Source organism: Phyllostomus hastatus, unplaced genomic scaffold (genome assembly GCF_019186645.2).
Source record: "Phyllostomus hastatus isolate PE091 unplaced genomic scaffold, TTU_PhHast_1.1 phas_contig_58, whole genome shotgun sequence".
NCBI classification, from domain to species: Eukaryota; Metazoa; Chordata; class Mammalia; order Chiroptera; family Phyllostomidae; genus Phyllostomus; species Phyllostomus hastatus.
Genome location: NW_025333916.1, coordinates 5098605 through 5111842, shown reverse-complemented (window position 1 = coordinate 5111842; position 13238 = coordinate 5098605). Strand labels below are relative to the sequence as shown.

Here is a 13238-nt window from a genome sequence, read left to right as displayed (position 1 = left end):
ACTTTCCAGTCATCTTCTTTTCACCAGCCAGTGGAGTGCTTTGTTGGTAAAAGTTGGGAAGAAGAAAGGTAATATCTCTGAATGTTTATTGCTTCTACAATCTCTGTATTTCTTACCACCTTTTTAAGGAAATGAATGTATCAAAAATCTAATAAAACAAAGAAGCTTTATGAAGTTTTCATTAATTTATTAATGAAAAAATTAAATTTTAATATACATGCCTTTTCATATTTTTATTTACCCACAAATAAAAAAGAGCAATCTATACAATGTAACTGAGTGAAGTAGGCCAGTGTAATAAATTTGAAAAATGGCAGGAACTGTGGCAAATTGGCGACCATTTACCCTGTCTAAAAAGAATAGCCACTATGGAGTTCAAGTTTACTTAACATAAATATTATCTATTAGTGCCAAAATTTTTATTTTTCAAAGAAACCAGAAATCTGGGTTTTATACTAAAACCTCTGCATTTATATGAATTAGCAATAGTTGGCCCTCCATATGCATGGGTTTTACATTGGTGGATTCAACCAACTGTGGATTGAAAACAGCCCTCCCCCCAAAAAAGAAAGTTCCCAGAATGTTCCAAAAAAGGCCAAACTTGAATGTTCCATGCACCAGGCACTGTGCTGAACCCCTGAGAATAAAGGGATGTGCAGGCACACCCCACTGTAGCCTGCATGCAGATGCAGGTTATATGCAAGTACTGTGCCATTTCATAGAAGGGACTTGAACATCCTTGGATTTGGGTATCCTCAGGGATGGGGGCTGGGAGGGTGGTCCTGGAACTAACCCTCCCCTTCCCATCCAAGGATACTGAGGGATAGCTATAGTTCAAAATGTCAACAGTTCCTAACCCATGAAGGGATGTCTGTGGGGCAGATCTGGTCGGTGGGCTGCCCATTTGCAACTTCTGATCCAGAGATTATTGTTTTCTAGCAATCTCAATATTTATATAAAGTAATATTATTTCATTGTGCTCAATATATATCAGAATTACCAGTGACTAAAGAGCTAACTCATGCAAAATAAGAGAACACAAGTTTCCGTGAAAAACATCCAACATGATATAATCTAGGTGCCACATTCAAAAGCACTTCAAAAACACGAATTAGTTTCCTATAAAATTAAAAGATTTCTAACTTCTCTAGATAAAGATGTTAAATGTGGAGTCTGGTATTAGGCAGTAAAATAAGAAAAATGAAACAATGTATTTATGCCATGCACTATTCTCTAGAACAAGGACCAATTTCTAAGCTAGGTGAGGGAACTTTGCTTCAGACGTAGGCTCCTTCCTTGGCTTAGGGAATAAGAGTGATAACGAACAAACTTGCCTTCCCAAATAACTTTCTGACCAATGCCTACCTTTAATTTTTTAGGTGTATGAAACATCTGCATTTATTTTTAATAATTTATACACAGCATAATTGAGTATTTTCCAAGGGATTTTTCATGAATTTAAGAGTTTAAAATGCAATAGCAAGTGTCCTTTGCTATCAAGTGTCATACTACAGGACAAAGGGCTAATGTCTCAAGGAATCCCAATAACTCTTGCAAGGCAATAAAAAAATATAAATCGATATGTGTTTTTAATGAAAAGAGAATATGCAGAAGAGTATGATAAATAATAAATGGCCCTGGCTGGTGTGGCTTGGTTAGTTGGAATGTTGTCCAGTAACCAAAAGGTTGCAGGTTCAATTTCTGCTCAGGGCACATGACTGGGTTGTAGATTCAGCCCCAGGTCCAGGTGAGTATGGGAGGCAACTGGTTGATGTCTCTCTCTCACATCAGTGTTTTCCTTTCGTCCTTCCTCTCTCCCTGCCTCTCTCTAAAAACAATGAGAGGGTGTCCTCAGTTGAGGAAAAATAAATAAATAGTCAACCTACTAGAGAAATAAAAATTAAAGGAATCTTCAGCTACCATTTTCAGACTGACAAACATCAAAAGTGATTGATAATACTGGGTTAACAAGGGTACAGAGAAATATGTGCTCCTATACATTACTGGTGAATCTATAAACTGGTGTGATGACTTAGAGGACAATTTGGAAACTTCTATCAACATTTTCAGTATATATATCCTTTGACCCTGGGAGTCTAAATTTCTATTAGAAATTGATATTACAAGGGGAATGCAAAGAAATATGAACAAGGATGCTCATTACAGTACCATCTGTTGTAGTAACAAAACCAAACCTGCAAACAACCCAAATATAAGGAATTGAGTAAAGTGACATCACCAAACAAAAATGCTATCTAGCCCTTGAAAAGAATTCATAAAGATATTCAGGATACATGGGTGAAAACAAGCAAGTTGTGAAGTGATATGGCTATGATCCCATTTGTGTCAGAAAAAAAAACATTTTAAAGGAAGTTAAACACAACATGCATTGCACAGTATGTGAAAAATAAGAATGTATAACAAACTTAGCAGTGAGGGTATGAAGACTTGTTTTCTAGTCAGCATTTATTAATGCTTTTACATTACAACACAATATTTTACTTCTAGTGAAAATATATTTTAAAAACAGCCTCAACAACAAATACACTATTAGGCTGAATGAGTAACTCTTTGTAACCAGCCAAACAAGTGGTGGTAAGAAGGGTTAAATTAGGAATTCATGCAGGCGAAGGGCCAAGGCATCCCACTCATACCTATTTTTAACTCTACAGACACAGCTACAAAGGACATACAGCAAGTGAGGGGAAAAAAGAAAGGATGCTGATGCACTTTTTTTCTTGTAAGCAAAATGCTCCAGGTGAAAATGTAATTCAAATATTAGCGCAGGCTCAAGTGAAAAGCTTTCCTGAAATGGGTCTCTCTCATTGGTGGTGACAGGGTAGCAACTGAACGTGCTTCTAGGGGGTAATCAAAAGATCGAATGTAAGCAAAGGGTCTTCTGCCGGCATTGTCTAGCTTGGGATCCCAAGTTGGGATGTTCACATGTCTGCACAGACTCTAGATGATGCACAGACTCTAGATGGTGCGAGAACTATGTCTAGTGAGACAGTGGGTCCAGGTTTTGTGTGCCCTAAAGCTTGCAAAGTTTTGATTTGTTGTTGTCATATCCTGATGAGTTGGCACGCTAACCTGCAGAAACATCCCTGGAAGCCACTGCTACCCCAGGTCAGCAGCAGCTCAACTCCATACAGGAGTGACTGTGATCAACAAAAAATATCCCTCTAACTCAATGTATCCCTACTGTAAAGAGAAGTTGTATCCTCAACTTCTCTTTAGCTGGATCCAAAGACACCCACAGCCATGCCAGGGGCGTCTGACATCAAGAGAAGTGAGAGTGGACAGTGGTCCTAATCAATCAGTGACCTTATTGTAATTAAAATGTCTGTCTTCTGTGAATTTTACAACCACCTTGTAAACACATCACTAGGGTTCATGCAAGTGAGGCCCTCTGAAGTTCAACAGCCATGGTTTCACAGTAAATTCACCTCTGCTCAGGGACCAGTGGAACATTGGACCTCCCTCCCTTTGCATTTATTTTGCCATGGATCCAAAAGGATGACAAGGATGGACAATCTACCTAGAGAAGCTCAATACACATGGCAATTTATTCTATACCAAACAAAAAATGTTAATCCCTTGAGAAATGTCAGACTTCTCTCTTCCACATATACAGGGGAAGGTTTGAGAATCTCAGAATCTGCAACCCAGATCCACCCACTAGACTTGAGGCAAATGTTCAAATATCTCACTTTTGTGAGATAGGGGCATGTCAGCATTGAGAGAGAAGGCTGGAAAAGTTAGGGGTAGCAGGGTGGGCCTAATAACTAATGCTGAAGAACTTGGGCTTTATCTTGAGAGCCCAGACTAGCTTTTAAAGGATTTTAAATAGGAGAATGACATCAGATTTGCATTTTAGAGATCCCTCTGGCTGTAATGTGAAGAATAGATTACAGGCACTGGGAGAAGCAAATCTGGGAGGGAAAGAAGGGAGATGATACAGGAGAAACAGGATAATGAGCTCAGTTTTAAACTAATTGCTTGTAAGGTATCTATGTGATTTCTAAGTGGAGGTACCCAGTGGTGAGACAGAGATAAAGGCCTGGAGCATGAGAGAAAGAGCTGAACTGAGGAGTTAGCACAGATACAGTTGCTGGAGTTATGGGTGAGGAAGGGGGACATGAAGACATCAGTGAGAACAGCAACTTGGGGAGAACTCCAAGGACACCACGCTGAAGGGACAGGCGGAAGAGGAAGCTTGAAGTCCCTAGGTGAGTACATGTAGACAACAGTGAAGAGAGGGAGTAGCATCATTTGAGGGTTTTAGGCTTCTGTGGGAATTTCTGCTGCCTGATGATGCCAACAACCAATGCGGAGGTCTAGCAGTAACGCTTTACTGACCTACCATTACATTTTCGCCTACTGACCCTGCCCTACTGATTCTGTAAGCCTGAAAAGTTGGGTACACTCCACAACTCAGCAGGCAGCAGCTGTGAATGTGTTCCTGACGGCCTTTCCAAGCCATAAAATAAACGTGCCACATCTTCTCAGCCGCAGAGAGGGTAAGCCGTCCCAGAGAGAGGCAGGGTCGCTGCCAGGACAAAGACTCAGTTGTTTTGCCCCTACTAGGCTTGGCGCTGTCCTCCCCAGGAGATGCGTCACATACATTTGTGGTAAAGGTTTGTTACATCAGATCTTTCCCTTAAGATGAAATCTCTATAGACTAAATCTCTATAACCCTCAATCCTTGGCAGAGTTCTGCTACTTTGTTTTCAGAAGGTATTTTCATGTGACAAATGTGGTAAGTAAAACATGATGTGCTCAGCAGCATGTCATCAACCAAGCCCTCTTTTCCGGTCCCAAGACAACCAGAGAAAACAGAAAAATAATGTAAACTTTTGTGCTGAGAAGTCTTAAAGGGTCTTGAGGTATGACAAATTTAAGCTGAAACCAGTGCTACCCAGTCACTGTCTGTGACTGATCCCTCACAGTCTTACTTTCCTCATCTTAAAATGGTCGGGTAACAATACCTACTTTGTCTGTTATTGGAAGAATTAGGAAAACATGTATGGAGACATTAACAGGTACCAGAGACTGCCCTAAGCACTGGGTAAACTCATTTAATACTCCAGACAGATGTCTAGTACTGAGGCACAGAGATCAGGTAATTATGTTCAGTTCCACCACTAATAGGAGATGGAGTCAGGATTTGACCTTATCAATCCAGAGAACTACTAAAACATTCTGCTATATTGTTTATCTAAATATATGTGTTGAATCTAATGCAGTGTCTAACACATAGTAACCACTGCACTTGATAAACAGTGCTGATTAAGAACAATACAGCTTTTGAATCTTATGGGAAAGAGAAGTCCTGTGGCACTCCTTGTCCAACTTATTAAGACCACTATCTAAAAATAACTGAGTTCAAAAAGTCCCTTTTCCTATATGTGAGAATAAATAGCTTGGTTTACAATAATTCTAGCAATGGAGCAGAGCAGAAAGAAGTACAAAATATAGATTTCTCCTGGGACAAAATTATGAAGAAATATTCCTCTACGTGAAAAGCACTTCTCTCTCCTGTCTCTGAGGAGGGAGGCTCACAGCTGATGGAGCATTACAGGACATTGACTGGAGGTAGGCGTGGCGCTGACACCGAACCCCCACTGCTATCATTGCCAGGTAAGAGCCTTTAGTACCCAACTACCAGATGCCTCTCCCAAAGTAATGCACTCTACTCACAAGGTAAACATTCAGGGATGGATTTCAAGTGGGAGGTGCCTACATGGAGGGATGTGAACGGCGCTGGATGAACTGACCCTGCAGCCCAAAACAACTTGTATATCAAGGGATCTACCTAGTCTCTATGCCTAAATTCCACAGCTTAGCGCTTAAGGCTTTTAAGTATTCACAACACCAACATAAAGCCTTCAAAAGTGAACAAACACACACCCATGAGCGTTTGTAAGAATACCCCCTCTGCAGGGATTAGTTGATTACTTAGGAAGGCAAAGTCTTTTAAAAATCAAGGAAGCACTAAGTTGCAGAGACAGGGGAGGGCCAAAAGAAAGTTGATGGAAAGTGGGTTAGAAAAGCCAGATGAAACCAAGGGCCAGCACTTGTGATGTTATCAATGATTAACTAAAACAATTAGTTCACCGCTGGCCTCAGCTTCTATCAAGTCCGAAATCTAACAAGGGTGGAGTATTCCTTATCATTGCATAAGGAAATTTGCAAATAAAGCTGGAAAAAAAATAATATATTTGCCAAGTTAGTCCTTTAGCAGAAGCTCCCTTCCTCGGAAGGTTCTTCCTAGAACTCAGGTATAGGCACTGAGAAACTGGTAGCATCAAAATACACCAAAGACACACATCTCAATTCATTTATATTTCTTTGATTTAACAAAATTTGACAATACTATTGGACATAATCACAGGAGCCAGATTTTTTTTCCTAAGATTTACAGTTTTAGAAGAGTATCTCTATCCGGTTTTTTTTTTTAAGTCTTTAAAGCAAGGATAAAGCAAGGATGCAAGAAGTAATAGAGCCCAGCACACAGTAGTCATTCAAACTCTCCCTGCCTGTAAGTCCCTGGTTGCCGAGGCCCCAGTGGGGAGTGACTGCTACCTCGTGAGCACAGAGTGCTCCTCTGCTGAAGCAAATGGTGCTGTCCTGAGATACTCAACCACCTACAAATGCTGGCTCCCACTACATATTATGAGTGCAGGTCCAATTTCATTTTCAGGGTCTTAGTTCCTAGAACAGATTATCTTTCTACAGTGGAGGTCTCACTGGAAAGGGGTTTCTACTCTAAGCTTTGGAAGCACGGGGTGGGGGGTGCTGATCAATGAAAACTAGAGTTGCTGCTTATAGGTTCTGCACACAGTAGTTGGTTTCAGTATTTTGTCAGGCTTACTCTGGTGACTGTAGAACGACAGAATGTAGCCATTAGAAGTCTAGCTCAAGGACCTGGTTTTAAAACTAAAGGCCAAGACATTAAGACTTATCTAGTCATATACTCATTCAATATTGAAAATTTAAAACATACCACTTTTAATTTAATGCCATTTCTTTTAAAAAGAATTAGAATGAAGTACTTAATCAACCAACCATGTTGGTGATACTGGCCTGTAAGTAGTATGTTGAGTGAGACTAGTTCAGATACTGTTACAGAAATGAACAGCCACATATTCTTAGTCAACCACTTTTGACATTTTTATTTTCCCAGTAACCATTTTTAATAGCTTGTCATCTTTATCTGATGACCCCTTTTTTTGCAACAACTTAGGTGATGATCCCCAATTTCAGTAATCTGGTGAAATTCAAACTCAAAGGAATGTATATTCATTTTAACAGTAGACACAGTAAGCAATGTACTAATTTTCTACTGCTGCCAAAACAAATTACCACAAACTTAGTGGCTTAAAAACATAAGGTATCATCTTACAGAAGTCCTGCCTGGGTTGGACCAGGCTGTCAGCAGGACTGCATCCCTTTTTGGAGAACTCCATAGGAGAAATTTCCCTTGCTTTTTCCAGTTCCTAGAGGCTGCCCTTACTACATCTTCAAAGCCAGCAATGTAAAATCTCTGTCCCTCTGTTGTCACTCCTCTCTCCACTTTGAAGGACTCTCGTGATTCAATGGGGTCTACCAGGATAATTCAGGTTAATCTCCCCCTTTCGAGGTGCCTGCCCCAACTCACATCTGCACGGCCCATTCGTCATGTATTCACAAGTACGGGATTAGGGCACAGACCCCTCTGGGGGCCATTATTCTGCCCACCACAATCAGAGATATCAAAACAAGCATTTTTTCATTACTCATCTTATCTCCAGAAAAATTAATATTATTCAAATATGTTTTTATGATAGGCTTTACATACAGGTAAAGAATATGGTGAAGCACAAAACCCAAACCTACTTTTTGTATTGACTCAAATTGAGATCAATGTGCACATTATTTCAGTTGTCTAGTGATGTAATATGGAATCCAACCCTTTTATCAAGGGATATACAAGTTTTAATTATCCCTTTTCTGGTATCATTTCCCTTTACTAAAACAAATAGGTATTTTTAATTCTAAGTTCAAAATATAAGAAAAAATATCAAGTGTTTCACAACAGTTGTTCATTAGAGATACTATTCTTAAATTTCTTCAAAACATTTTGAGGTCTAAAGACAATGGTATTTATAAAAAAGAATTTTAGTTGAATAGGGTATTTGTTTAGTTACATTAGAATTTAAAATACTGCTACTGAAAAAGTTCTGATTCTAATCAGCCAAAGAAAGAAAAAATCCATTATTACAAAGACAGCTAGAAACTGTGTGTGGTCTTTAGGTGCAACAGAGCAAGTGACTATAACTTTTAAACAAAAAATGAGGCATATACTGTAAATAAGAAAATTTTCTGACTTTTTACTTTATCTGTACAGTCTTAAAAATAAAGATTATTGTACTATCTGATACATAAATGTACATTTCTAAAGGAAAAACAGCCAAAGTAAACAAACAAAAAAAAACACCCTCTCCTCCAAAGTAAAGGTCAGTTTACTGCCAACAGCTGTGACTCCTTGTAGTAAGCAGCATGGGAGTCTGAGACGTTTTCTATCCATTAGCCAATAAAGTGCGAGAAAGAAAGAAACAAGACCTGTAGAGAGAAAAAGGTCCACTCTGCCGAAACGAAGTGTCCATATTTTTTAATGTGCAAAAATTGAAATGGATCTGCAAGCCATGCTGATTCATACACAAATCTTTATGCTTCCTAATTTTATTCCTATAAACCTTCCTCAAAGCAGACATCAAACTTTCTATGGAACAACCAAGTGTGTATTATTTCATATATGTTATTTATCAGTATATATTTTCCTAATTAATATGTCATACTCTTTTAATGTACATCTTTTAATTCCCTTAATGTCAGTAACCTGAGTACTTCTGTCCAATGCTGTTCTATGTCGATTTTGAATTAAAGGAACTCATTTTGTAACATGAAAAAAGAGTAAAACATTTTAAACTAAGGTTCTATTTTTATCCTAACCAGGAATTAATGAGACTCTTCAAGAAATATGATGTGATCCCAAATAGACTGTGTTCCAAAAGTTTACTCATAAGCTGAAAAGTATCACTACCACAGAAAATGACTATCAGATACCAAGCTAACCTATACACATCTAGTTAATCATTAACGAATGGTAGGTAAAAACAAGCAGAAAAAGTACAATTCTCAAAAAAAATAACCAAAATAGTGAAATAATATAAATATTAAATATTAGTACTTCAGGAAATTACATGTAAGGTAATTTTTCCATATAAAATCAGAAGGGGAATTTCAGCTTCTTTTAAAGATCTGAGAATCTGATAAAACTGATTCACTTAGAATTTGCTTTAAGCATCCTGTTTAGGACAACTCTCCTTTACTAACTAGGATTAAATGACAATATTTAAAACACTTAGCATAGGTCTGGTATGAAGTAAGCAGTATAAACTTTACTTACATGGTTAGGGATGATTTAAGGCTCATGGTAACTAGGCAGCAACTTGAAGAGAAGGCAACAAACAAGATGTATGTACATCTATGCCAAAAAGAATCACCTGTGACAGTGTTAATAAGGTTCTTTTCCCAATCCTGTCTTCTAGAAAACCTGGGTCTGAGGCTTTTGGAGGCCAGAACTAGAAAATAGAGTTCAAAGGTTACCCTGACTACAGGCCTGGTGGAGCAAAGGCTAACCAAGTCCACACTGCAGGTAAAAGTTACCTGGTGGTCACAGCCCAGAAAGCAGATGGAGACCTAGAGCTGAATCCTGAGCACTTAAGCAGATGGAATGGCCTGCTCTGCAGGTCAGGGCGGAGTGGTCTCCTGAGGGAGCAGGAGGGCACCGGCAGGGCTGCACCGGCAGCCTTTCACAGCACAACCAGGCTCAGTCTGTGGGCCCTGCTGTCAACACACCGACTCTATTTGACAGATGTGAGCATAAGGGAGAATGGGGAGAGGACGGCAAGTTGCTTGCTCTTGTTTAAAAAAAGAAAAAAGAGAAGGATCATTATTGGATTAATCTAGTGATTCATACACTTTAATGGGCATTAGGACCTCTTAGGCATGCCTTTAAAATGCAGAGAACTAGGCCCCATTTTAAATATTCTGATTGCACAGATCTAAATGATGAAAATATTCAGCCAAATTTGGGAATTCATCAAATTATAGTTAGTTCAACAGATTAAACTCTGAAGTAAAATTTAAATACAGAATGTTATGAATTCATATGATCTCACAAAGTAACGTCGTAAAGCTGCTGGTTTGGAAAAACACATAAAATACAACAACATATTTTTGTATGATAAATAATACGTGCAAATGTCTGAAAACATTTTTCAAATGCTAATCCAAAGTAAGTGACACAGTTTCTTCAAATATATAAAGTGCTTTTTGAAATAACTAAATGTGCTCTCAAGTTTTAAAATTTGAAATTTAAAAATTATATCTGATATTGATACTATAAAGAAAATAAGACACCATATTTTATTTTAGAAAATTCAAGTCTTTTCATCATAGCTGAAGGAATTCCATGATTGAGTATATATTGTATTATTTTCCAATATTTTCCATTCATTTTTTAAATGCAGTCATACACCCGAGTGTCTCGAACTATATAAATACATCCATCCATAGTCTAAGCCTCACCAAGATTTCTATCATGCTTCTTCAACAAGATCTGAGATGAACCACTAGTAAAACAGGTCATAAGATTATTTGGATTTTATGAGTTGGCCTGCTGAACTCTAAAATTTCATAAAAACAAATTAAATTCTGCATTATGCTTATTATTATTATTTAGGAAATGACTATTAAGGCTTTATTGTAGGGGATCATAAAAAATCCTATTGTGTACAATGTAAAAATAGAGAAAATAATGGTTTACATAACTTTGAATTACTAAGGGAATCATGGTTTTTCCTCTCATTATGGACTTCTCAAAATCAAAGCTGTTTTTCAGATTAAAGTTACATTAGAGTTCACGGAAAATTGCACCCCTAATTTAAGAACATAAATGTCTTTAGATTTAAAAAAGGAATAAATAATACATAGTTTTAAAAAAATGTTGCTGTGGGGAAAGGTTATTGATTTTTGTTTCACTCTTTCTAACAGCTTTTGGTTTGCTTGCTTTATACAAAGAATTGCACTGTCATTGTGAAGACAGTTTTTGATTCAGTTCCAATGCTCTTGTATCTCCATGAGTTTTGGCATTGCTCACCAGCACCTGTGGGAAATCACATACAGGAGCATTAGCATTTTGTTCATGAACAATATCTACATTTAGATTCATGGAAGACAAATATGTCAAAGAGCAGTAGGCAATATCAAACTACACAAAAAGCGTGACTACATGTAATCTTTCATTTTTGCTGAAACAAATTGTTCACCTAGAACTAATATCAGAAATAAGAACAATTTATTCAAACGCTCAATTCGTATAGATGCCAACATTTTGAATGTGACCACTCTCAGCACTGTATAAAATTAAAGGTTTTGTTTGGCAACTTTGTTTACAATACTGTCACTTCTTAACTCTTACCCAAAAGCCCATTCTATGCATAGAACTGTCCAAATGACACCGCTTTCCTTTAACACAACAGTTTAGGGTTGAAGCTCTAGATTCTAGGTTCTATCAAGAAATCTTCTGTGATTTTTACCAATTCCACAAACTAGAAGATTTCATGTAAGTTGGTCAGTTGATTACTGAAACAGTTTTCAGTTGTTCATTTTCAAATACTGTGAAAGGATCCAGATTTTGCTCTCCTTGCAACTTAACAAGTTAGCCCGCCATGGTATCACTCCTGGTACAGCAAATGACATGAGCATCAACAGATTTGCATCTGTTCCCGCCCCTTCTAAGTCTCCCAGGAGTGACACAGATGGACACATAGTTTCCCACATACATACTGGGGTGCATTACAAGGGGGGAACACTGAGCCCAGGAGATCTGAGGCTATTATAGTGGGCAGTATACAGGCGTACCCTTTGCTTATCGCTGTCCCTCAAGATTGTCACTACATGTGCATCCTTGAAAATATCTTCTGGCACAAAGGGCAGTCAGGCCCTCTGCTCACAGGACGTTCAGAAATGCCAGAGACCCGTGGTGAAATGTCTCCCAAAATTCATGTAAGTTCTTCTCTTTTGGTTTGTGATATGTTGATTATAATGCCTTTCTCCAAACATTGTTTTCATTAATATTTTTTAAATATTATATATTTCACCAAAGGTCAAACAGTACTTCAAATGTTGTGTTTTAAAAACACTTCCCATTCATTTTTATTGTGTTTTAAAAATTGCTGGCTGAAGTTATGAGAATCTTAACCCAATACATGTATTTTATACTCTACATTTAAAAAAACAATTTTAGATATATGCAGACATTTGTATATTTAGATACTAGAGCCATCCCACAAGAAACAGAGTAGAAATTGTCACATGTATTTTATAGAAAAAAAAAGAGGTAGAATAACTTTTCTAAAGATAATATGAACATCCCATTAACTGTTGCTACTTCTAATTGTACCATGTCTACCTATTTGCCTCGCGGCAGTGATCAAGAAATACCACAACCAGCAGCTAGCACCTTTGTCTATCTCCTCCTCTTCTACGCAGCACGTTAGGGGGATGTATTTCCTGCTGGTTAAGTCACTAGTTCTCAACCAGGGGTGATTTCACCTCAGGTGTCATTTGGCCATGTCTACGAGACAATCTTGGTGTCACAAGTCGGGGAGAGGGAGGATGGCAGTGCTGCTGGGATGCAGTGGGCACAGTGGTCAGGGATGCTGCTGAAACCCTGCAGTGCACAGGACAGCAACCCTCACCCCTCTTCCAACAAAGGTCCACATGAAATACTCTGAATAAAATCAATGCCTTACATCAATGAGCTCACAGTCATTTTTGGCATACAAGTGCCTCAGAAGGTACCAACGTGCAGTTGATACAATAGACTTGGGATAGCCAGGCTGATACACCAGTCTCTCCAAAAGCCGCCGTGTCTCTCTGAGAAAAAGATATTCAAAGCATATAAATAATACAAAATATTTCATTGACTAGTCTCTTATACCCATTATTTTTCTTTTGTAGATGTGGTGCTAATTCACATTTAAAAAATTTTTATAACAATAAAGGTAATAATAATGGTTAACATTTATAAAGTGTTTACAATGTGCTATGTACTATATTGAGTATTTTACATATATGGCCACATTTAATATTCACAACCTTGTGAGGCAGATTGCTGTTATTATCCC

The 13238-nt window shown here is 38.0% G+C and overlaps 1 protein-coding gene across 2 annotated transcripts in view; it reads right to left on the bottom strand.

Annotated features, from left to right (window-relative positions):
• Window positions 1–9997: 9997 nt before the first annotated feature.
• TTC37 (tetratricopeptide repeat domain 37) overlaps window positions 9998–13238 on the bottom strand; it is a 77035-nt gene continuing 73794 nt past the window's right edge. For both annotated transcript variants that reach the window (XM_045847930.1, XM_045847929.1), the window contains 2 exons: window positions 12864–12987; window positions 9998–11212 (listed from right to left, as the gene is read on the bottom strand). In XM_045847930.1, the coding sequence (XP_045703886.1) occupies window positions 11138–11212; window positions 12864–12987 (199 nt within the window). In that variant the 3' untranslated portion in view covers window positions 9998–11137. The remainder of the gene's footprint in view (window positions 11213–12863; window positions 12988–13238) is intronic.